The sequence below is a fragment of the Staurois parvus genome, unplaced genomic scaffold (genome assembly GCF_062004578.1).
Source record: "Staurois parvus isolate SC_StPar_1 unplaced genomic scaffold, SC_StPar_1.0 ptg000119l, whole genome shotgun sequence".
Classification (NCBI taxonomy): Eukaryota; Metazoa; Chordata; class Amphibia; order Anura; family Ranidae; genus Staurois; species Staurois parvus.
Genome location: NW_028317915.1, coordinates 1,950,302 through 1,977,375, shown reverse-complemented (window position 1 = coordinate 1,977,375; position 27,074 = coordinate 1,950,302). Strand labels below are relative to the sequence as shown.

General features: G+C 44.4%; 1 protein-coding gene across 1 annotated transcript in view; it reads left to right on the top strand.

The window, feature by feature from the left end:
* The window catches only part of LOC149467201 (phosphatidylinositol 3-kinase catalytic subunit type 3-like), a gene marked incomplete at its 5' end in the record, with an annotated part of 189,300 nt that overhangs the window by 63,223 nt on the left and 99,003 nt on the right, over positions 1–27,074 (top strand). Inside the window, one exon of the mRNA XM_089672075.1 lies at positions 19,640–19,808. Coding sequence (XP_089528201.1) covers positions 19,640–19,808 — 169 coding nt within the window. The remainder of the gene's footprint in view (positions 1–19,639; positions 19,809–27,074) is intronic.

Genomic DNA, 27,074 nt, shown 5'->3' with positions numbered 1-27,074 from the left:
CCAGTGCAGTACAGCGTCATCATATAACTGGCATGGCGGTGATCAGAGACACTGACTGGTGACAGTGTGGGGAAAAATTTTTTTATTTTTTTATTTTAAATGTTTTATTACTTTTTTTTTAAAGATTTTTTTTTTTTCTTATTTCACTATGTCCAAAGTAGTACAATGTTACCATAGTAACATTGTACTACTTTGGGGAAGTAATCAGTATTATTTATTTTTTTTTTACACAATTTGCTTATAGCAAAGAATTACTTTGCTATAAGCAAGCATTTACTTGAATGACATCGATTCAGTCAGGGTTTTTTTTTGTTTTTTTTTTTTGTGCTTAGCTGTGATTTGGCCACAGCTAATCACATGACATGTGCATGTGATTAGCTGTGACCATTCACAGCTAGACACTAGTATACAATGGATGGCTTGAATGAAGCCATCCATTGTATACAACTGTCATGTGACCTGCTGTGATTGGTCACAGCATGTCACATGGTACCGGCAACGGGGCCGATATTCAGATCGGTCATCGGCCGTCTCCGAGGTACATGGCTGGTGACAGATCACGCTGCTGCGTGGCTCTGCAAGCGCGCGAACTGCGCATGTGCGGAAGTACGCCAAATGGCAGCCTCCCGGAAAGCTAGCTGATTTTTCCGGACACCATACGGCTATTGACCGGGCGTCAAATGGTTAATAACTGGTTGTGCCACTCTTGGCAGCAACAGTTGCAATCAAGCATTTGTGATAACTGGCAATGAGTCTTCCACATCACTGTGGAGGAAGTTTGGCCTTTCTTCTTTGCAGAATTGTTTTAATTAAGCCATATTGGAGTGTTTTTCAAGCATGAATGGCCTGTTTAAGATCATTGTAATCAGATTTAAGTCCAGACTTTGATTAGGCCACTCCAAAACCTTATTTTTTGGGGTTTTTTTTGAGCCATTCAGAAGTTGACTTTCTGTTGTGTTTCAGATCATTGTCCTGCTGCATAACCCATGTGCGCTTCATCTTGAGGTCTTAAACTGATGGCCGGATTCTCCTTTAGGATTTTCTGGTGGAGCGCAGGATTCATGAATCCATCAATTATGGCAAGATGCCCAGGTCCTGAAGCTGCAAAGCAGCCCCAGATCATCACACTACCACCACCATGTTTGACTGTTGGCATGATTATTTTATGAAATACCATGTTAGTTTTATGCCAGATGTAATGGGACACATACCTTCCAAAAATTTCAACTTTTGTCTCATCAGTCAACAGAATATTTGCCCAAAATTCTTGGGGATAATCAAGATGTTTTTTGGTAAATGTGAGATGAGCCTTTGTGTTCTTTTCCGTCAACAGTGGTTTTTGCCTTGGAACTCTCCAATGGATGCCATTTTTTTGCCCAGTACCGTTCTAAAGCTAGATTCACACTAGCCCGCACTGTGTGTTCTGGTTGCGGGTGCGAGAATCATATTGGTTTATCCACCTGCAGCCGAATCACACTGCTCTTACGAGACATGTGAGGCTGCCATTTATTTCAGCCCACACTGTGATCATGGGTGCGGGAACTGCAGGAAACCCGCATGGTCAAAAAGACCATGTGGTTTCCCTCTGGATGCATATTTTGTTTTTTTTTTTTGTTTTGTTTTGTTTTTTTTTTTAAAGGTGCATGCACCTTTTTCTTGCATAAAATGGGGGCACAGCAGCCCATGCAGTTGAATGGGCTGCCGTGCCCACGCAAACATAGGCCACACGCCCTCACTAGTGTGAACCAGGCCTTATTGTGGAACTAAGGCCACGTGAAGCATGCAGTTCTTTCATGACTTCCTGGATGAGTAGTTGTTGTGCTCTTGGAGTCATTTTGGTAGTCCGCCACACCTGGGAAGGTTCTCCACTGTTCCATGTTTTCTCTGTGAATAATTGCTCTCACCATGGTTCGCTGGAATCCCAAGGCCTTAGAAATGGCTTTGTAACAATTTCCAGACTGATACAAGTCAATTACTTTATCTGTTCTTGAATTTCTTTAGATCGTGGCATGTGTTGCTTTTTGAGATCTTTTGGTGTGCTTCACTTTTAAATCACTAAAAAAGAAGCTGTCTGACAATTACTTTTTCACATAGGGCTAGACAGTTTGACAGCTTTTTTTTTTTTTTTTTTTTTCCCCCTTAATGAAATCCTTTTTTAAAAATTGCATTTTGTATTTACTCGGGTTATCTTTGATTCAGATCATCATACAAATATTTAATATTACACATTTAAAGGAAAAAAAAAAAAAAAGTGAACGAATACTTTTCCGAGTGTGTGTTGTCGGCTGCACATCGGAGTACATTGTCATGTTAAAGAAACAGTTTGAGATTATTTAAGATTTGTGAGATGGTGCATTGTCTTGCTGGAAGGAGCCATCAGAAGATGGGGACACTGGAGTCATAAAGGGATGGACATGGTCAGCAACAATACTCGGGTAGGACGTGGGGTTTGAACGATGCTCAGTTTGTATTAAGGGGCCCAAATTGTGCCACAAATATATCCCCCCACACCATTACACCACCACCAGCCTGAACCATTGATACGAGGCAGGATGGGTCCATGCTTTCATTTTGTTTACGCCACATTCTGAACCTACTAGCTGAATGTCGCAGCTGAAATACGAGATTCACCAGACCAGGCAACGTTTTTCCAATCTCCTATTGTCCAGATTTGGTGAGCCTGTGCGAATTGTAGCCTCAGTTTCCTGTTCTTAGCTGACAGCAGTGGCACCCGGTGTGGTCTTCTGCTACTGTAGCCCATCTGCTTCAGGGTTCAACGTGTTGTTAAGGGTATTCTGCATACCGAGAGAGAGGCCAGTAAATGTGTTTTGCCTTACGCACGGTGAAATTCAGACGATACCACTAGCGGTGATGGCTAAAGCATCCTCTTGTATTCATAGTTCATGGTTTTAAACTACTTTTTGGAAAGGAAAAGCGAACCAGTTTCTGTAACTCCTTAAAATTGTTAGGGTTAGAATGTAATTTTCTTACTTTTAACTTGAAGCTGAATTCCAGCCCTACATTCAGTCCTGTACAGGATCCTCTCCTGTATTGAAATTGTTTGCTCTGTCACATCTCACAATGTGAATTGGAGTCAGAGCCAATTTCTGCTGGATGTCCAGCATAATTTTTTCCTTTCCAACCGAATGGTTCCTGGTGGCCCTTTTCATTCGTTCTTTTGGTCATGGAGCCTCAGGATCACATGGGAGTGCACTGGAGTACGGTACTGTGATGTTTTCACTAACCTATATGCTTTCAACACCTTGCCACCCACGGACTGTTTGCAGTGCATATAGAAACAGAGAGACTCGGTGATATAATCACTGGAACTAAAAGGAGGTGTTTAATGAAAATGGATTATTCTTCCTGGCCTGCCTCGCCGCTGGCTATCCCCGCTTCAGTCGATCCTGAATACGGCAGCCAGACTCATTCACCTTTCCAACCGCTCCATCTCCGCCACCCCCCTCTGCCAATCCCTCCACTGGCTTCCGATTGCACAACGGATCAAATTCAAAATCCTAACGCTGATGTACAAAGCCGCCCACCATACTGCCCCGAACTACATCGCTGACCTCATATCCAAGTACCGCCCAACACGCACACTCCGCTCCTCACAAGACCTCCTTCTCTCTAGTTCCCTGGTCTCCTCCTCCCATGCCCGCCTCCAGGACTTCTCCAGGGTGTCACCCATCCTCTGGAACTCCCTGCCCCAACCCATCAGATTATTATCTACTCTCCTCTCCTTTAGGCGCACCCTGAAAACCCATCTCTTCAGGGAAGCCTACCCCACCCCCTGCTAACCTGCCAACCTCCTCCACTCTTCCTACCACTCCATCCCCCACAGCTATCTCCTCCTGTGCACCATCCCCTCCCTCCTAGATTGTAAGCTCCAAGGAGCAGGGCCCTCAATCCCCTCATGTTTTGCATTGTATTGTTATTGTTCTGTCACATGTTCTGTCCCCCTTTGTAATGTACAGCGCTGAGCGAACTATTGGCGCTTTATAAATACTGTATAATAATATTTACAAATGTACTTGGCATAGTGATGGAGTGTGTGTGGGTGAGCAGGGACCAGGGATGGAGTGTGTGGGTGAGCAGGGACCAGGGAAATCAAAAGACAATGAAGTCCATTTTGCTAGTAACTATCTGTAGTTCCTGCTTAAAGCCCCACATCTGGCATTCCACTGTAGCCAGAGCCATAACACTCAATCTGCTATAGGCTGGGCGGGACACTCGCCATTGTGACTGGCGTCCTATGACGTCCTGTCAAAACGAGCCGCTCACACGGCCGCGCAGCGCCGCGTTCTGTCACCGGCTGGGTCCACAGGACACAGCCGATGACATATCACTACACTGGCCCGTTGCCAGTGTCATGTGACCACTGTTGCCAATCACAGCAGATCACATGTGGATTGTGTACAATGGATGACTTCCTGTCATGCCATTCATTGTAAAACAATTGCTAGCTGTGATTGGTCAGAACAGTCACATGGTACATAAAGGGCCAATCACAGCCCATCTGTATCATGTGATCAGCTTTGCCCAATCACAGCTAATCACATCAAAAGACTGAATTAGTTTCATTCAGTAACAATGATTGCTAATACCAATGTATTTCATTGATATTTGCAATCGTAATGTGAAAAAAAAAAATCCTGATCACTTGCCCAGAGTAGTTCAGTGTTACTGTGGTAACATTGTATTGCTTTGCTCACAGTGTGCTGAAAAATAAAATGGTAAAAAAAAAAAGAAAAAATTTAATAAAAAAAAATAGAAACATTTGAAAAAAAAAAATATTCAATTATTATTTTCACCAAAGAAATGTAGCAGAATACATTTTTGACCTAAATTTATGAAGAAATTTTATGTATTTGCTAAATGTTATAACAGAAACAAAGTGCTTTTTTTTTTTTTTTTTTTTTTGCAAAAAAATAAAGCGCCCAGTGGTGATTAAATCCTACCAAAAGAAAGCTGTATGTGTGTGAAAAAAAAAAAAAAAATGTCATATGGGTACAGTGTTGCATGACCGCGCAATTGTCATTCAAAGTGTGACAGCGCTGCAAGCTGAAAATTGGCCTGGGCAGGAAGGGGTATAAGTGCTCAGTATTGAAGTGGTTAATGAGCTTTAAAGGCTTTGTCATTTCAGAGGTGAATGCTAGTTTTAGCCCTGATTCACACGGGGTGTGGAATTCACACCGGTTTCTGTTTAATTTCCACACTGCATCATAATCGCACCCCTTTCATGCGAACCGCTGCAGGTGTGTATTTTAAGTTACCGCCCCAAAAATGGTTTGCATAACTCTGTGTGAACACCCATGCAATCCGATTTCTGGTGCAGACAAAAAGAAAATGGTCCTGCACTATTTTGATGCGGTGCGATTTCAGCCATACAAAATGTATGGCTCAAATTGCACAGAAATCGCATGTGATTTGCACAGAAATGCGGTGCAGTTCCTGTGCGAATCGCCTGCAATGTGCCTCACTGCATCAGTGTGAACCAAGGCTCAAGGCTTCTTCTCTACTTAAAGGGAAAACAATGCCCCTTATGCAGCCTAGGATTCAAGAGGACACTACAGTGGCGTAGGATTCCATTTAAATGACAACACAGGTAGTTGCAGACCCCATCTATAGGCTGGGCATAGCTTCCATGGATGAAGCACAGCAATGCAGGGACTGATTTGAGAACGAACAGTTATTCTCAAACACCACAAAGTCCTTTAGTGTACTGGTTGAAGAACCTGAGATGGTCTAAAATGTTTCTCAGGAGGCAATTTCTTCGTATTTCTCCTCCTGTCTGTTTTTTTTCTTTTTACTAGTCCAGTAGACAGATAAAACATCCTGTTTGTTTCAAAATCTCTTGGTTCTTATGCCAACACAAGCCCATATACCCAAAGATCTATTGGATGGAAGTCAAATGGCGGCCACATTGTGTTGACTGTACTTGGTAAGCTGGTACAAGGGGGTTGATTGACTAAAACTGGAGCACTCAATCTGGTGCAGCTGTACATGGTAGCCTGGTGGCCAGTCCACTTCTAACCTCAGCTTGTTCAGTTAAGGTTGGTTTCTATGCAAAGCTACTCTCTAGGTTTAGTAAATCAACCCCAAGGTGTCGGTGTGAGATAACGGTAATGGCTTCTGCCTCAATTTACATGATCTATGATGGCCTCTGTACTCCTTGCTAAATCCATTGGCTGGTTTTATACTGTACATTATTGATTTACCATGGACAGTGCTGTACAGGAGCTTCAAAGGTCAAGAATGAAGAAAAGACTATATTAAAGAGGCTGTGTCAGTGGAGAGAGAGGTGAAGGCACACATACCTGCAGCAGTCACCAAAACCTTGCCGTCATGACCAAATCATGGGCTGTTCTGAAAGGCAAAGTTCTGCCTATTGTGGGTCATGTCAAAACTTACCACGAAGCCTGCCACCCCCCCAATTCCTGTTGCTATCGTTGGCAGCCTCAATAGCCAATGGTAATGTGAAAGAGGTAGAAAGGGGTGTGTAAGCTTCAGCAGTGTTAGGAAGAGATTTGGATGTGGCAGGCAGGTTTGAAAGGCTGTGCAGGCTACTATTTCAAATTTCCCAAAGTTGATATTGGCGCTGGATGTTTCAGGAGCTGCTGCTGTAAATCAGAGCAATAGTTACCCCTTGAAATGCAGGAGCCTACACCCTATGGCAGTGATGGCGAACCTTTTTGAGCCCGAGTGCCCAAAGCTGCAACACAAAACCAACTTTTTTATTTCAAAGTGCCAACACTGTAATTGGCCTTTTACCTTATCACGTGATCAACTGTATCCGTAGGACACAGCGATCACCGGCAGCGCAGGGTGTGTGCCACTGGGTTCGCATTCTGGGACGCCCTCCCAGAACTAGACAACCACGCTGTAGCCATCTTTTGGCTATAGCATGGTTGGCAAGCAGTTAATCTCACCTCTGGCAGTGTCGGTGTGGCTTCCAACCGAGCAGCTCATTCCCATCCACGCTGAACACGTTGCCCCTGGCCCCGGAGCAGTGTGGGAGCCTCTTCCTCTCTTCCACGCCCATCCCCGGCTACATCACCCCTGGTGCCTGATCCACATAGGAGCTGTTTCCTCTCGTCCACACCCACCCTGGCCCCAGAGACGTGGGAGATGTAGTTTGATGGGGGTCCAGTGTGGACGAGATCTGGATGGCCGGTCAGTGTGCATGGTCCGTGTGCGCTCATCTTCCTCTTCTTCCTGGCGTGCCCACTGAGATGGCTCTGCGTGCCATAGGTTCGCCATCACTGCCCTATGGTGTCTGCTGTAGTGTAGTCTTTTTACTTTAGTTATCTTTTATAGATACGGCTTTATTTAAAGTAGAACCCCATGATTTTTTTTCCCCCGCACAGTGGGGCTGTGCTCCTACTGCATGGGTTAACTGTTCATTTTGTCCATGGGCTCACAGAATGGCTATACTTACCCCATCTGTCGAATCTCTGGAAGCGCTCACCCATATCCAGTGGTAGACTGTTCCTGCCGTCTTCATGTGCAGAGCGGGTCTATAGCAGCAATGGGCAAACTACGGCCCGGCGGACCTTTTAATCCGGCCCGTGGAGCGTGATACTGTCAGGATGGCTCAGGATGTGTGTAGGTGGGGCAGCGTGACTAACGTGAGGGGAGCTAGGCTCCTCTCACAGTCCGCCCTGGAGACCGGAACGGCGCGGGAACACGGCGAGAGGAACGCGCGGAGCAAAGATAAGTGAATTGACACAGGGGGGACTTTGCTTACTACTTGGGGGGGAATAGTACTATGGGGGATGAATTAATAAATGGGGGATGAATGAATAAATGGGGGATGAATGAATAAATGGGGGATGAATGAATAAATGGGGGATGAATTACTATAGGGGGGATGAATTACTATAGGGGGGATGAATTACTATAGGGGGGATGAATTACTATAGGGGGGATGAATTACTATGCTTACTATGGGGGAATATTACTATACTTACTATGAATGACACATACACATCATTCATCTACTCTTGGTCTGGCCCCCGGGTCCAATATATGAACCCATTGCGGCCCTCAAGTCAAAAAGTTTGCCCACCCCTGATCTATAGGCATGAGGATGTAAGGAACAGTCCATGCACAAGACCGCTATAGTGTGGGGGGCAGAATGGTAGGGACTGGTCTTGCTCTCGAAGGATTGGCGGATGAGGTGAGCATAGCTCCACTTTACTCACACCTAGACAGAAAGCAATTAACCAATGTGCAGGCCCAGCCCCACTGCATGGGAAGAAAAAAAATTTTTTTTTAAAGTTTTTAAAATCTTTACGATCACATGGATTGTTTGATTTTTGCATAGAGTTGTGAGGTGTTAGAACCTTCGTCAATGTTTTGTATGTGTGGGGGTTGCTAGTTTGGCAACCCTCAATATGGATGTAACATTTTACTAAAGCTTACCTTATACTTTAAAGAACAAGCAGGAAAGGTGGAGGATCCACAGAATGAATGAAGGAGGGAGATTTTTGCACTGTGGGTCCTCAGGTACAGCTATCTCTCCTGCAAGGAAAACCATGCTGAAGTCACATCATCAAATCTCATGCCTAGCAGTCAGTTTCAGTAATCTCTTATATATTTTGGGAACGGAGGAGAGGAAAATGAGTGGAAGAGGCATTTTGGGGATATGATGAGAGCAGTAGTAGGGAGATGATCGCAATGAGGGGGAGATGTACAGGTTGTGGGGTGGAGCAGAGGGGTAAGGAAATGAGATTTGGGAACAGAGGATAGTAATATGATAAGGAGAAGAGGGGGTGTATTATATAAAGGTACACGGAGTGGGACTCAGGCATGTAAGAGATGTTTCCCGGGGTGATTGCTTGCAGTCTGTCCAGCGTGCAGTAGAGTTTCTTGCTGTTGTGTCTTCCTGCTGCTTAAGTTCTCCTGCTTTAGTTCAACTGCTGTGTTTAACTGCATCGCACTCCTTCAAAACTGCTGTGTTTAACACTGCTTTGAAGGAGTGCGATGCAGTTAAACTGCATCGCACTCCTTCAAAGCAGCACTCAATCAGAAGCAGCACCCCCATCAGAGACTGTGCCCCCCATCAGTGATCTCCCCCCATGAGCTGATCTAAATTTATAGGGAGATGCTCAAATGAGCATTCAGCTCCACCCCAATTAGAAGCTGATAAAGATCACATGAATAGTGGGGGATGTTTCACAGGGAAAAGGCTAGAGTCATAAACCGGGTGCAGCTTGAGGTGAGGACTGGTCAACATATCCACAAATATAAATACACCATTTGTTCTGAATTTAACAGGAGTCAATGTGTTTTTCTAGTTAAGAGTGGAGGTAGGAGAAAGATGCATTTACCCAGAGAAAGCAGCAGGAGTCAATGTGTTTTTCTAGTGAAGAGCGGAGGTAGGAGAAAGATGCATTTACCTGTGAAAGTAGAGAAGGCATAATTAGACTGCTGTGTTTAACTGCATCGCACTCTTTCAAAGCAGCACTCAATCCGAAGCAGCACCCCCATCAGAGACTGTGCCCCCCATCAGTTATATTAATATTATAATAAACATAATAATAATATATTCAGCAGGATATACAGTTATGAGGCTACATAACAGGAGTACCTAGGTACAGGAAGTGTACTGATATTTTTCAGAAGTTGGAACAAAAAGTCCTATTTTCAGGGTAATGTTTGGGCACAATCGACCTTTCTAGATGTTTTCTATAATATAGCAGATGTTCATTTTTTGAGTTTAGGCCCACTTTAACCAAATCGCTTCCCCAGTTTTATCTAAACACAAAAAAGCAATAGACTCCCTTCCAGACATTTAAGAGGCTCTTTGTGTTTCCAGGGAGAGCATGCGATGAATTATAAAAAGAGATGTCCTGTCAGATGAGCGTATTTTGGAGCGCACTCGCGTATAAAAAAAAAAAAAAAAAGACTGACGCTGACACGAAGCCTCGGAAGTCCTGTCAATTTCCATCTGACGACTGGCATTTGAAAGTGCTGACACACAGAGCTGTAACTTTGTCACTGACTCCAGGGCAACTTTGGGAGACGTAATGTATATATTGTCTCAGCTCGCCATTCTGTATGCCAAACATGAGCGCGGTGGGGGTGGCTATAGAAGCAGCCTGTTCCTGTCTGAATTACCTTCGGTGCAAGGGAACGGCTCAGAGGCAGATGTTGGTTTTTTGCTGCTGTATCTGCATTTTACTCTTATTATAACTCTGTGGGGATTTTCAAAAGGAGCCTATTGTAAATTTTAAGGGCCATTTTGCAAAGCGTGTACCTCTCAAATATGTGTCACGGGTGGTTTTTTCCTTCCCCCCCCCCCCCCCCCCCACTCTAAATGTGCACATATTCTGGTTACAACTTTTTGGAATGGATACATAAAGTATAGTTTAAGGGCTCACAAGGCTTCCCACCAGATTTTGGAGTGTGCTCTCGGAAATGTGTGTCCATTCAGCCAAAAGAGCATTTGTGAGATGGGGTACTGATGTTTGAGCAGAAAACCTGGCTTTCAATCGGAGTTCCAGTTGATCCCAATGTATTTGAGCTCTGTGAAGGCAACACCAAACTTGTCACATCCACTATATCGGCTCTCCCCGGACCCCGCATCCACTATATCTGCTCTCCCCGGACCCCGCATCCACTATATCGGCTCTCCCCGGACCCCGCATCCACTATATCTGCTCTCCCCGGACCCCGCATCCACTATATCTGCTCTCCCCGGACCCCGCATCCACTATATCTGCTCTCCCCGGACCCCGCATCCACTATATCTGCTCTCCCCGGACCCCGCATCCACTATATCTGCTCTCCCCGGACCCCGCATCCACTATATCTGCTCTCCCCGGACCCCGCATCCACTATATCTGCTCTCCCCGGACCCCGCATCCACTATATCAGCTCTCCCCGGACCCCGCATCCACTATATCCGCTCTCCCCGGACCCCGCATCCACTATATCCGCTCTCCCCGGACCCCGCATCCACTATATCCGCTCTCCTCCCGGACCCCGCATCCACTATATCCGCTCTCTTCCCGGACCCCGCATCCACTATATCCGCTCTCTTCCCGGACCCCGCATCCACTATATCCGCTCTCTTCCCGGACCCCGCATCCACTATATCCGCTCTCTTCCCGGACCCCGCATCCACTATATCCGCTCTCTTCCCGGACCCCGCATCCACTATATCCGCTCTCTTCCCGGACCCCGCATCCACTATATCCGCTCTCTTCCCGGACCCCGCATCCACTATATCCGCTCTCTTCCCGGACCCCGCATCCACTATATCCGCTCTCTTCCCGGACCCCGCATCCACTATATCCGCTCTCTTCCCGGACCCCGCATCCACTATATCCGCTCTCTTCCCGGACCCCGCATCCACTATATCCGCTCTCTTCCCGGACCCCGCATCCACTATATCCGCTCTCTTCCCGGACCCCGCATCCACTATATCCGCTCTCTTCCCGGACCCCGCATCCACTATATCCGCTCTCTTCCCGGACCCCGCATCCACTATATCCGCTCTCTTCCCGGACCCCGCATCCACTATATCCGCTCTCTTCCCGGACCCCGCATCCACTATATCCGCTCTCTTCCCGGACCCCGCATCCACTATATCCGCTCTCTTCCCGGACCCCGCATCCACTATATCCGCTCTCTTCCCGGACCCCGCATTCACTATATCTGGTCTCCCACAGTACACAGAACATGGAAGTGCAATTATTTTAGTAACGATAAACTGCTAAATACATTTTCTCATCAGCAGTTAGAGCAGTTTTGTGACTTCAGCTGAGCACTGGTTAAAGCTTGTCAGTTTTTTCTGCTCTAGGATGCAAAACCCCTGACCTTTGAAGGAAACCCAGAACAGCCAATTTTCCCCCAAAAAAAGAGCTTACATTAAAGTGTTACTAAACCCAGGACTCTGCATTCACTATATCTGGTCTCCCACAGTACACAAAACTTGGAAGTGCAATTATTTTAGTAACTATAAACTGCTAAATACATTTTCTCATCAGCAGTTAGAGCAGTTTTGTGACTTCAGCTGAGCACTGTTTAAAGCTTGTCAGAGTTTTTTCTGCTCTAGAAGGATGCAAAACCCCTGACCTTTGTCTGGACAGTGCTGATTGGCCCTGTGCTGATAACCTGCGCACTCCCAAGAAAAAAAAAAAAAACCCTCTATAGCAATACACACTAAACTGAGCATGTGCAGAAGGGCTACAGGTTCAGTCTGTCTTATCAGCGTGGACATGTGAACAAATGGAGGGGCAGAGAAGAAAGGATCAAACGTCCTTTTTACACAATGCAAAAGATTAACCCCTTAGGCTCCACAGTGAGTATAACAAGCATGCTTTATTGCGTATACAGACTGATTTTACTGTTGTGGGTTCAGTAACACTTTTTAAGATATTAAAATTAGATCAAGTTAATGAATGCTAATTTGTTCAGGATTGGCCAAGGATTTTGACCAAAGCACGCTTAAAGTATACAGCCTTGTCCAACTGTGCTGAACATATGAAAAGTAAAATTGGAGAAAAATAGAGAAAAATAATGGAGATGTCAAGATTGGTGGAAGAGACTTCAACAATCTCTGATATACTGATGACAATATGCTCATAGCTGAAGAGGATCTGAAGAGCCCCATAGAGAGTTTAATGACGTATGTGGAAACTGAGAAATGAGGACTGAAGATGGGACTTCAGGTAAATGAGGAAAACCAAGGTTATGACAACAGGTAAGTCGGCTCACTTCAAAGTTGATGATGGAGACCTAAAAATAGTAGACCTCCTCTGCCTCCTTGGATCAACTATTACTAAAAAGGATCCAGCAGTCAAGAAATATGATGCAGACTGGCTTTTCAAAATGAAGAATGAAAGACCTAGAAAACATCTCCAGAAATAATGGTGTGTTTTCTACTAATATCTATGGGTGTTCGAGCTAGACATTGAAGAAGCAAGATGGGGAAAAGTATTGATGCCTTTGAACTTCAATGTTTGAGGAATTCTGAGACTACTGTGGACAGCAAGGAAAACGAACGAATGGATCCTTCAACAAATCAAGCCCAACCTTTCATTAGAAGCCCAGATAACAATGTGAAAGCCGTCTTACTTTGGATATATTTTGAGAAGAACCAACTCACTGTTGAAGGGGAAATGAGAAAGACGATGGTCAGCAATTGTTGGATGAAAACAGTTACAGGAATTCTGAACATGCTGTTAAGACCCAAACAGAGGACCGTTCTGGAAAAACACCACCCATGCAGTCTTCAGGAGTTGACAAGATTTCTTCTAAATATTAAAGGATAAGTTCACCTTTTTACAAAAAATAATAAATTACCTGCAAAAAAATGTACATTTATTATTTTTTGTAAAAAGGTGAACTTGACATGGTTTCTTCGTAATATTACAGGATAAATTTACCTTTTTTTTACAAAAAATAATACACTTTTTTTTTTTTTACCTGCAAAAAAAAATAATAAAATAATATTTTTATTTATTTATATATATATATATATATATATATATATATATATATATATATATATAGTGCATTTATTACTTTTTGTAAAAAGGTGAACTTTACATGATTTCTTTTTAAATGTTAAAAGGATAAGTTCACCTTTTTACAAAAAATAATAAATGCACTTTTTGCAGGTAAACAAAAATGTTCATTTATCATTTTTTGTAAAAATGTGAACTTATACTTTAACATTAAGAAGAAATCATGTCAAGTTCACAGTTTTACAAAACGTAATAAAATACACTTTTTTTTTTTACCTGCAAAAAAAATAAATAAAAAAATGTGCATTTTATTACGTTTTGTAAAACGGTGAACTTGACATGATTTCTTCTTAATGTTAAAGTATAAGTTCACCTTTTTACAAAAAATGATAAATGAACATTTTTCTTTACCTGCAAAAAGTGCATTTATTGTTTTTTGTAAAAAGGTGAACTTATCCTTTTAACATATAAAAAGAAATCATGTAAAGTTCACCTTTTTACAAAAAGTAATAAATGCACTATATATATATATTTTTGCAGGTAAAAAAAATGTGCATTTTTATTAATTTTTTGTTTCTAGGGCCTCTAAAGCATTGCACCAGTGATCAGTAGATCACTGGTGCCATGCAGGTCTTCTGCAGACCTGTCAGTATATCCGCTTGCCCGTACGGGATGTACAGGCAAGCAGTTATACTGACAGGAAGATTCAATGAACTACAGTGGAGCTCCACTGTGCTGTGGTAGTTCGTTGAGAACTACAAGCCGATAGCCACTAAGGCTGTCAAGACTTGTAGTTTGTTCGTTCATTAATTCACAGAACACCATGAATAGATGACGCAGGCGGAGCCCCACACTGCCGCTTTTTTAAAATCGTGACATCTAGCGGAGAGGAGCAGATTCCCCCCCCCCCCATTAGCTGTCACAATGGCGAGCGGGGGCCGGTCTGTTCGTAACATGTTACATGTTATACCCTGAATATGGATGGAGCTGGTTATGAAAGGTGAATTTATCCTTTAAATTGAACCACAAATGATGGCATTAGTTTCAATACTTATCGACTTGATGGTATATTTAAATTGCATCTGTTTGACTAAAGATCTCAAAGCAAAAGCCACCCTGTTTAGCTGCCAGGGGTGAGCCCTGTGTAATCTACATGTCCCAGAAGTAGTTCACACAAGATTATGTCCTCTGACAATCTCTGACAATCTGATTGCCATACTGCTGTCCTATGGAGGGAGTCACATTTTTCTTAATTTCTAGAAGGGATGTACTGGGTATTTCATTATGCTCTTGGCATTCAGCAAAGTAGCGACGGAGAGAAAGGAAAGTATAATTACTGCTGGGGAGGGGGGGGGGGGGGATTAAAACTAACCTGTTGCTTTGCATGGACAAAGCACAAGTTTACTTTAACCACTTCCAGTCCGGACACTTTTACCCCCTTCCTGTCCAGGCCAATTTTCAGCTTTCAGCGCTATCACACTTTGAATGACAATTGCACGGTCATGCAACACTGTACCCATATTCATTTTTGAGTTTTTTTTTTTTTTTTTTTTTGAGACAGATGAAGCTTTATTTTGGTGGTATTTATTCACCACTGGGATTTTTATTTTTTTTTGCTATGTAAATGAAAGTCCAAAAATTTTGAAAAGTGTTTTTTTCTTATAACATTTTGCAAATATTTCATCATAAATCTTGGCCAAAATTTATTCCGTTATTTTTTTAGTAAAAAAAAAAGAAAAAACCCAAATTAGTTTATAACCAAAAATTATAATTTTTAAACTTTTTTTTTTTTTTTTTTTTTTACATTTTTATTTTATTTTTTTTTATTTTTTTTACATACTGTCACCGTAGCAGTACAGTGTCACCATCGTGACACTGTACTACTTGAGGGGGGTGATGAAGATTTTTTTTTTTTTACACTGATTGCTTTTACAGCCATAAAGGCTGTAAAAGCAATCATTTCTCCTTCTCTAGCTGCATTCTTGCAGCCATTGAGCCATTGAGAACATTGGTCACAGCTTGTCACATGGTACAAGTCAGTTGTGAATAGCCCTGTACCATGTGATCTCTGTGATCATTCACAGATTGCACACGTAGTAAGCAATGATGTCAGAAGTGACATCTTGCTTACTACTCTGCATGTGATCACTGATTGGCCAATCAGTGATCACATGATCGGGACCTCGCACAGAGGTCCTGTACGATTGGTGTTCCACTGTGTCCGGAGGACACAGCGGGCACCAGATCGTGGTGCTGCGCGCTCCCAGGGAGCATGCACAAGCAGGGGGTGGGGAGGCAGTTTATAAACTGCCACCTGACCCTGCACTGCCACCGTCCGGCCGTTGGGAAGTGGTTAAGAGCCTGTTGCAAGACTAATCACTTCAGCAAAAACCTCCCTTTAGGATTATATGTCCATGTTATTTACCTGTAAAAATCTCCCTTGTGTAGATATCTAAAAACCCGAGACTGCTGGTGAGCGCCACCATCTTGGATGGAATGCCTGCAGTTCCAGCAGGCTCAGAGCTGTCGCTCAAGTGACATTTTTTTTGCAGTTTTCTCTACCTTTTTTACCTTCAAGGAACCCTAAAAAAAAATGTCCAGGTTTTTGGGAACCCTTGATAAAAATGATTTATACAGGTGTACCTCGGTTTACGAACGCCCTTGTTCACTACTTGCCGACCGCAGATAGCCGAATGACGGCTGCACTGCGGCCGGCCAGTTCTGGGTGGACGTCATATGACGTCCACCCAGAACGCGCTCTGGGGGCGCACACCCAGCGATCTCCGTGATCGCTGTGTCCTACGGACACAGCTGATCACGTGATGTGGTAAAAGGTGAATCACAGCGGCCTTTTACCACGTGATCAGCCGTGTCTAATGACACGCTGATCAGAGGGAAATGCAAGTGCCGGTTCTCGGCTGCACTTTCCTCACGCTGTCAGATCTTGAGAAAAGTACTGCCGAAAACCGGCAGTTGTCAGAGTGGGGATCGGCACCGATCATCAGGGTCACTGATCATCGGTGCCCTGATGATCGGTGCCCAGCAGTGCCACACACAAGTTCCGCCCACCTGTGCCACCCAGCAGTGCGAGCACATGTGCCACCCACCTGTGCCCATCAGTGCAGCCCAGCAGTGCTGCCAGGCAGTGCCCAGTGGTTGTGCCAGTCAGTGCCCAGCAGTGCCGCCAGTCAGTGCCCAGCAGTGATGTCAGTCAGTGCCACCTATCAGTGCCCTTCAGTGCTGCCTCATCAACGCACATCAGTGAAGGAGAAAAATTACCTGTTTGAAAAATTTTATAATAGAAACAAAGACTTTTTTTTTTTTCAAATTTTTTTGCTTATAGCACAAAAAGTAAAGTGCCCAGCAGTGATTAAATACCACCAAAAGAAAGCTCTATTTGTGAGGAAAAAAATGATAATTTCATATGGGTACAATCTCGCATGACCGCGCAATTGTCAAAGTGCAACAGCGCTGAAAGCTGAAAATTGGCCTGGTAAATAAGGGGGTATAAGTGCCCGGTAGAGAAGTGGTTAATGTAATTTTCGGTTTACAAATGAAAATCCATTGAAAATAAATGCTATTCGAGAATCTAGTGCCAGGAGACCAAATGTCAGAACTGCCCACTATGAATGGTGGTTTCATGGCACCTTCTGCAGTCAAGTATTGACTAAACCAGGTAGGACCATGGCATCTTGAGCAAAGAAGTGGTCACGGAGGTTCTTCGTGCCGCACAGCGGGGAGGGTAAGTTGTGTATTGAGAGTTGCAATTGCAGTACAATATGTAGAATAAACAATGGAGCAAAATATAGACACTGAAGTTGGTCTTTAACCCCTCCAACCCCAATGCTAAAATGTTAAATTGGGGTTTTTTCACTCTTTATCCCCCCAAACATACCCTATGGTGGTCTTGTATACTTTTACGTTTTTGTATAATTTGTTTTATTACGAATGCTCAGTCCATAGTGGTTTTTTACTTGCATGTCTGCCGGAACTGCAGGAAATGAAGGGAGCCTGTGGAGTTGAGCTCTCCTGCCTGCACAAATATTCTTTTGTGCATCTATTCTGGAATGAAAACCCCGGGATTCATTGTTACAGATTGCTGTGATGAGTGAGAGCTCCTGCTGCTGAAGGGCCATGTTTAAAGAAAGCCAGTCACATCTAAAACACCTTTTAGTTTAACTGTATATTCTTTAGAAGTCATAAAACATTTTTTTTTTTCCATTTTGCTAGAACAATAGTTTAAATTCTACTTTTATTGTAAGTTGTAACACACCAGCTGAAGACTAAAATCAGACTTGCAGTGGGAAGGAGGCTTGTGTAAGCTGAGCAGGAGGGGGGGTAATGTAGGTGACATTTCAAAAGGTATAGGGCAGGGATGTCAGTCATTGCGGGTCGCATTAATAGTATGGTTGCCCTCAAAGGTGTCTGTAAGACTAGGATTCCAGCGCACACCACCTTCCCTTAAATTAGTGCACTCCCCTTACCTTGTGCTGCTGCTAGGAAGAAGCTGGGGGTGGATCTGGGAGGCAGGATTTGGAGGAGGACCATAGGAGGACTGGAGTCAGCTGCCAGAGTCTTCTGAATGCTGAAACCAGGGGGGCCAGAGATGAACGGGTGCTGTGGCTGCACAGAGAAGTGCAGAATCTGTAGGAATTGTTCTGCCCAACTCTCTTCTTCTGACTGCTAAGATGGGGGTGAGGGGGAGCAGAGACGAGCATCTCCTCAGCTGCAGAAATAAGCGCAGGATCTGGCAGTAGGGGTTCTGTACTCACTGCTGAGAAAAGGTGGGGTCAACGGGGGGTTTCCGCATCTACAGAAGTGCGTCACACGGAGAGGCCTGGTGGGCTGAATTTGGCAGCGGGCCTTGTGTTGGACACATGGACTTCACCAGTGTGGTGATGGCTTGTAGGGATGAGCTTAGAGTGGACTTCACCAATGAGATGCGCGTGTGAAAGTGAAAGAAAATTAAAAATTTGGGGTTGACCCCAGAATGGTAATAGATTGGAAATCTTCCAATGGGGATCCTAGTTCTGGTGGCACACCAGTATTTGCTCATTTTGAAGGAATTTCCTCTCCTTGTTTTTGGCTATGGGACAGGAAATGAAGGGCAATCTCCCCAATGGGACACAGATGGCAAAAAAAAAAATTCATAGGAGTTATTACATCCAAAATGAGAACAAGTTTTGCCTTTTAACCTTCCTATTGGTAATCCCAAGTGTGGCTCGGGGTTAATTTTCAGTACCAAAAGCGGTAACCCCGAGCCACACTCGGGATTACTCCATATTGCTTCTCTTGCTTCTTGTCCTGCGATCCCGCAATGTCCTCCAGCCGATGCCGGCATCCGTCTTCGGGGTTCCGTTCCCTGCGAGCGTCGGTACGTATGGGGGCGGAACCAGCATTTCACCTAAATTTTGTCCGGCGCCCTGCCTGCACTTTTACCGTTCTTTCTGCCTGGAAACTTGAGAAATGTCCATGGCGTCCAAAAAGCGTCCCTTTAGGTCAAAAGCGGTTTTAGACCGGCTAGAGAACAGCGATAGTAAATCAGAACCACTTGCAGAATTGAGTGATAATGATTCGTGGGGGAAATTCCTCATCAGACACTGACATTATTGAATTAAATTTATTATTTTTTTATAATCATTTATATTTTATGATTTTTTTTTGTGTTTATCATACCCGGGATGTTTACTAGACTCTTGTTTGGACAGATTTCAGTAAGTTATTCCTAAGAATTACAGGCCTACAATATAAAACAACAAATTTCCATGCAAAACAATGTACCGCTTTGACATTCAAAAATATTGATTAGTTAGACCGCCAGGGAGGTTAGTTATGCTTTAGGATGTCCACTAAGATATATAAGATCTAAAAAGCACCTGTTTACCTCTAGGGTTGTCCCCTCAATTATGTGAACTTTTAGAAATAGGGTCATTGTACAATGTAGTGCTCACTTTGTACCTTGCTTTCTGCAGAAATGTTGTTTATGTAGCATCTTTTCTGGCAGTGCTGGAGTGGTTGGGGGTTACGGGAGGGGTTGCAGTAGCAGATCTGGATCTCCGTTTCCCGAAAGTGTGACCCCCATGGGGTGTTGTGGGTTTGTTTTTATTATGACTGGCCCTGCAAGTATTGCTATTCTCACAGCCTCATTGTTTTTCCAGGAAAACTGTTCCACATTGATTTTGGGTATATCCTGGGAAGAGACCCCAAGCCTCTGCCGCCACCCATGAAGCTGAACAAAGAGATGGTGGAAGGAATGGGAGGCACACAGAGCGAGCAGTACCAAGCCTTCCGCAAGCAATGTTACACAGCATTCCTCCACCTCCGAAGGTAAGCCACCTTATAGGGGATAGGGAGCTCCTGTCACCCTTGTGCTAGGGGGGGGTGAACCTAGCGATGGTTACAGGGTTTTAGTTCATGGAGCAGATGCTTTGTGTGCTTTTTATGCATACATGGGCCACGATTTACAACATTTTTTTAAAACTATTAGAAGTAGAGGTAGGCAAACGGCTTTGTGGCTTTAAAGAAGTATTTGCTTTTCAGGAAGAGAAATAAAGAAGGGTATCGGGTCACAATAAAATTTTAGTGAGAGAGCAGATTTTAACTGGGTCCCATCAATTTAAAAATGAAGTCCAGCCTTCCCTTCAGTCTTGCACAGTTGTACAGGATCCTCTCCAGTATGGATATTGCTTGTTCGGATGTCACTGCACACTTGGGGAAAATATAGGCAGTTATTTTCCTCTACTGTTGCAGGAGTTTAAAACTTAGTGAGGTCTGGTGATTGGATCTCTTTAAAGGTGAAAGTAAAGCGTGAGACCGGGGACCACTAATGTCAGCCAGTGGCAGCTGCAGGGGAGGGGGGGGGGTGTCGACAACAGCTGGAATACGGGGGCCTAAGGGTGATATCACCACTCGCTACTCCCGGGCATTCCCAGCCATTGTTCAGCCCTCTCCCTTGTAGCTGCCGCTGGCTGACATATGGGATTGCCCAACTGGACCAGAGCTGGCTGAAAATAGGAAAGTATATATGTGACGGAGGGTAGGCAGCACAGAACACCGAGTAGATGGCAAACGCACAAAGCTTTATTGAGACAAACAGATGACAAGTCACTTAATAGGGGAATTCGCAGGGAGGGTGAATACGCCAATAAAGGACAGTCTCTGGAAGAGTCTCTGTAGCAATTGTAATCCAACGGGGGTGGTGAGTCTCTGTAGCAATTGTAATCCAACAGGGGGGTGGGGGGTCAGCACAGGAACAGTTCAAGTAAAACCGGGAGAGTGCATGTACTCACGGATCTGACAGGGTGCTTGGTCTCCCACTGGGGGTCTCTGGAGCTCTGGCAGGCAAACTCGCAATCTCGCCTCTAGGCTGGGGGGTCTCTGGATCCCTGGCAGCTAGCAGGCAGTCCTGCAACCTCTCCCCTAGGCTGGGGGGTCTCTGGATCCCTGGCAGCTATCACGCAGTCTTCCCCTGTTCTGGAGGGTCTTAGGCAGGCTTGGGTCTCTGCAGAGTACAACCACGAAGGTCCTGCCGCAGCTGGGGCTCCTTCAGTGGCTGCACAGAAGTGAATACCCCGGGAGCGCCTGGCATCTGCTTCTTAAGCTGATGTCGGACGCTCCCTGGTCGCCTAGGCAACCGGGGCGGAGCTGGACAGGTGCCGTGCCTCTAGTGAGCACGGCCTTTGTCCAGGGACATCCGCAAGCGCGGGAACTTCCCGTGCCCGCGCTGTGGATGACAGGGCTAAAGTGGCGTCAGCGAGACGCCGTAGCCCGGAACATCTCTGCGGGGAGGTTTGCACCTCCCCGTGGGGAGGTGTGAACCTTGCCACCTTCTCCTTTTTGGCCACTGGACCACAGGGATGAAAGCGGCATATCGGGCTGGAGACAGGGGACACAGTGGGGGGCCAGGATGACACTGGATCCCCCCCCCGGGACATCAGAGGGGCCGATGGAGGAAGCAAGCTAGGGCTAGCAAGTGGAGGTCAGGCAACCAGCTGGCTGGGGGGGTGGGCGGATGATAAGCATAGGTGTTTGGAGGGGGGAGGGAGCTTTTTTAGTGTGTGGGTTTTTTTTTTTTTTTTTTTAACTAGTTAGGTTGAGGTTAGATTTCTACTGTATTTCTTGGTGGAGTTGTCCATCTAATGCAGGTGTACGCAACCTAAGGAGGTGGACATCTACCTGAACAACATGGGAGAAGTCCAAGATCACCAGGCACAGTGTCGCCTCCTCACACCTGATTTTAAACCCCTAATTGCACGGCAATCATGGGTTTAAATAGGTGGTAAGGAGGCAACATATCGCCTCTTCACCACTTGTCAAATACACTCAGATCGCTTTTCAGAAGAGCAGCAGTGCCTGCTGCTTTAGTTAAGCCTTTAGTTGCATTTGACATCGGCCCCCTTAGGGCTCATTGACGAGTAAAGTTGGGTGTGGTAAAACTTTGCGGTTGAGTCATGGTTTCATTCCCCTACCCCTTTTTAGCTGCTGAGGCAGCAGCCAAAGGTGTGCACATGCCGCAGCAGGAATTAAGCCTCCTATTGCTTTTGATGGGTGCTATCGCCTTCCAGTCGCGACCCTTTCAAGTAAATAGAGCCACTCTGCAAGTGCCCTGCAACTGCATGCATTGCTTTTTCTGCATTCAGGACTGTGCTTTTCAGAAAGTGTGCCGCAGAACGTAATGGAAATCTATGGCTGCAGGTACACTGCACTATACTCGCAGTGCGGGCAAACTGCAGCACACCACTGTGAAAGCAGTCTTCTACAATAATGCCCAGTGTACTGTATTGCTTCACACTGAGCTGAAGATCTCCTGTTTCCTGCTGCTGGCACCACTCTGGAGACCACTAGCCGGCATAAGAGGTGGAGTGCAGTTGGTATCACTCCGCATGGGATAGGAGCAAACACTACAGAGGAGGCATCGGCTTATGCGGCTCTTGCTCCCTACTACAGCTCCAACTTTACAAGTAGTCCTTCTGCATTGCACTTTGCTACTCCGGGATGGCAGGTCAGCAAGCCCAAAGTGCGATCTGCCAGTCACCTGGTTGCGATCCACAGGTAGATCGCGATCCACAGGTTGCTGACTCCCGGTCTAATTTGTGGCGCACAATATGACCTTTGTTAGACGATTGGCTAATAAATGTCTCTTAGGGGTTAGTTTATTAAAGGCAAATAGACTGTGCACTCTGCAAGTGCATTTTCTCCAGAGTTTAACAAATGAGCTGAAGCTTCACTTCTTGAACACCCAATCACATGTAGGAAAAATAAAACACATTTTTTTCTTGCATTTGATTGATTGGTGGATAAGCAGTTTTACATTTACTAAGCTCGGGAGAAACTGCACTTGAGTGCACAGTCTATTTGCCTTTACGTCATCCACTTAGGCTGGCCATACACTATACAATTTTCTGTCCAATTTCTGCCCAATTTCCTTTAGATTTACCTTCAACTATGTAGTGCAAGGGCCTGCCTAATTGGATACAATTGAATGTTGTTTGGGCTTGACCTCCTATTATATGGTTTTTGGTAAATCTAAAGCAAAAATCTCAAGAAAATTGTATAATGTATGGCCAGCCTTAGTGTTACACAAATGTACTGCTTTTCCCTCATTTTTCTTGTTTTTTTTTTTTTTTTTTTTTCCTCAATTTTTAAGCATCTCTTCTTGCAAATGTTTGCTTGGATTTTAAAATGTATTTGTTATCTCATAAGCTGGAATCGCTCACATGTGGAAGGCATCTTGTACACAAGAAATGTATTAAAACATGTATTTGTTATAGACGGGATAAGCCTCTTAAGAAGGAAATGATTCTGTTTGCACAACTGTGTAGCATTTGTTTAGAAGCAATAAATATTACTGTCATCTGGGACTGACTGCGGCAAAATACGTTCGGATTATCGTTCTGTAGGTGATTTATGACGCGTTTGCTTTATTAAAATTAACTTTCCAAATGGAAAAAGCTATTCAATTTGATATGAAAAAGTAAACGTGACCTCTTGTATGGTGCAGTAAATTGCCTGCTTAACTGTGGCTTAAAATATTTGTCAATCCTCACCTTGTAAAACAACACATTCAGTTTAAAATAATAATGAATGGTTAAACACTTGTGTATAGGTGAGGGAAGAGAAACCGCAGCACAATGAACTTCCCAGTGAATGGCAGTGCAGTGGGGGGGTGTGTCAAGACAAGTCTGATCATTGGAAAAGCGCACACTGAACTTCCCAGTGAATGGCAGTGCAGTGGGGGGGTGTCAGGACAAGTCTGATCATTGGAAAAGCGCACACTGAACTTCCCAGTGAATGGCAGTGCAGTGGGGGGTTGTCCGGACAAGTCTGATCATTGGAAAAGCGCACACTGAACTTCCCAGTGAATGGCAGTGCAGTGGGGGGGTGTCAGGACAAGTCTGATCATTGGAAAAGCGCACACTGAACTTCCCAGTGAATGGCAGTGCAGTGGGGGGTTGTCCAGACAAGTCTGATCATTGGAAAAGTGCACACTGAACTTCCCAGTGAATGGCAGTGCAGTGGGGGGGGTGTCAGGACAAGTCTGATCATTGGAAACACAGCTACACAGCTAGAGAATTGACCATGCTGTGCTCTCATGCCTAGTGTGGACAGTTTTTAATAGGAAAGCAGAGGGAGCTGAGTAAGCTATAAGAGGGTAGTGGGGCATGGAGCTCAATGTTGATCTTTGAAGTGGATCTGGACTCAACCCCCTCCTCCATTTGCCACCCTTACCTTTTATTGCTCCAGCCGATCTCTGCCTGCAGCCTTCTGGAAGAAATGATGCAAGTATCCCAAGAGGCTGCATGACGAGAGACTCATCACTCTGGCCTAGGCCAAAATCGCAGTACGGGGACAATCAGAGTAAAAAAGAAAAAAAAAAAGGTTTTACCCTAATACATTTTATCCATTCGGGTAAAAAAAAACTCTCCACAACTTATGTGGAAGCCATAAGGCTCGTGCGAGTATCTGCCATTCTGTGAGGGGGGCATGGCTGAGCCACACCGAGTATATTTGTAGACACACGGCTCAGCAGTGTACCCACACGGGTGCCCCCTCAGCACATGGCTTCCTGAGGGGGCACTCGCAGGAAAAGATAAGTGGAGAGTGCTGGCTTCTTTCCTTATGCAGGCAATTCATCCTGCAACTTACTGTTAGACCCCCTAGAAGTTCTTTCATGGCAGTTCGGAAGTCCTTACTTGAGTGCTGCCTGTAGTGGGTGGATCTGGTTTGTAGGTCACCCTGGTTCTTTCCCCTGCAGTACACCACCATTGATACTTAACCCCTTCCATACCGGGCACTTTTACCCCCTTCCTACCCAGACCATTTTTCATGTTTCAGCGCTCACACTTTGAATGACAATTGCGCAGTCATACAACATTGTACACAAGCTAAAATTTTATCACTTTCTTCACACAACTAGAGCTTTCTTTTGGTGGTATTTAATCATCGCTGGGGTTTTTATTTTTTGCTAAATAACAAAAAAAGACCAAAAATATTTTTTAAAAAACCCACGTTTTTCTTTGTTTCTGTTATAAAAGTTTACAAATAATTGTTCTTCATAAATTTAGGCCGAGATGTATTCTGCTACATGTCTTTGGTGAAAATAACCCAAATTAGGATGTATTATTTAGTTTGTAGGAAAGTTATAGAGTTCACAAACTATGGTATAGATCTGAATATTGATCAATCCTGAAGTACTGACAGCCAATCTAATTTCTTGAGGTCCAAGAATGTCAGAACAGTACAGATATCCCCCCAAATGTCAGAACAGTACAGATATCCCCCAAATGTCAGAACAGTACAGATATCCCCCAAATGTCAGAACAGTACAGATATCCCCCAAATGTCAGGACAGTACAGATATCCCCCAAATGTCAGGACAGTACAGATATCCCCCAAATGTCAGGACAGTACAGATATCCCCCAAATGTCAGGACAGTACAGATATCCCCCAAATGTCAGGACAGGACAGATATCCCCCAAATGTCAGAACGGTACAGATATCCCCCAAATGTCAGAACGGTACAGATATCCCCCAAATGTCAGAACGGTACAGATATCCCCCAAATGTCAGAACGGTACAGATATCCCCCAAATGTCAGAACGGTACAGATATCCCCCAAATGTCAGAACAGGACAGATATCCCCCAAATGTCAGGACAGTACAGATATCCCCCAAATGACCCCTTTTTGCAAAGTAGACAGTCCGACGTACTTCATAAAAGGCATGGAGAGTTTTTTGAAGTTGTATTTTTTTTGTCATAATTTTTCGGAAAATGAAAAAATTATTTTCCCTTTTTTTTTTTTTTTTTTTTCCACATATTGTCACCAGTGCAGTACAGCGACCTCATATAACTGGCATGGCGGTGATCAGGGACACTGACTGGTGACAGTTTGAAAAAATATATAATTTTTTTTATTTTAATTTTATATTCCTGTTTTCTTTTTTTTTTTTTAAGATTTTTTTTCATATTTCACTTTGACCAAAGTAGTACAATGTTACCATAGTAACATTGTACTACTTTGGGGAAGTGATCAGTATTTTTTTTTTTTTTTTTTTACACAATTTGCTTATAGCAAAGAATTACTTTGCTATAAGTAAGCATTTACCTGAATGACATCGATTCATTCAGGGTGTTTTTTTTTTTTTTTTGGGCTTAGCTGTGATTAGCCCAGCTTGCGCATGTGATCGCTGTGACCATTCACAGTTACACACTAGTATACAATGGATGGCATGAATGAAGCCATCCATTGTATACAACTGTCATGTGACCTGTGATTGGTCACAGCAGGTCACATGGTACTGGCAACGGGGTCAGTACTCAGATTTGTCATAGGCCGTGTCTGAGAACGCTGAGGGATTTTGCCGGCCACCAAACGGCCATTGGCCGGGCGGCAAGAGGTTAAAGGGGCAGCCTATGCTAATTCTGTCCTCCCACCCTTCCTATTTTCCTGGGGGATCACAGGACATTAGTTTTGGTAGGTGCACATACATAAGATGTCAGTATATCCTCCCCCAGTGGCTGGACATCATTTCATGGGATGGAATCTGATCTGGGCGCTGCTAGAAGTAGTCACCTGCGTACCAGCCCAGGGTTACTGAGTCGGCAGGACTGGTATAGAGTCTGACTGAGCGTTCTAGGGTTACGTAGTTATTGTTAGTCTGGCTGAGAAGACAAAAGTCCATCCAGTTCAACCAGAAAAAACAGTTCTCCTACACCCACAGTTGATCCGGAGGAAGGCAAAAAAACTCCAGCAAAGCATGATCCAATTTGCTCCTGCTGGGGAAAATATTCCTTCCTGAGAGGCAATTGGATATTCCCTGGATCAACTTTACCTATAAATGTTATATCCAGTTATATTCTGTGTATCCAAGAAAGAATCCAGGACTTTCCTACAGCAATCCACTGAGCTGGCCACAACCAACTCTTGAGGGAGTCTATTCCACATTTTCACAGCTCTTACTGTTACATGGAGATCAAATCCCCCCTTATGTATTATACATGGAGATCATACCCCCCCTTATGTATTATACATGGAGATCATACCCCCCCTTATGTATTATACATGGAGATCATACCCCCCCTTATGTATTAT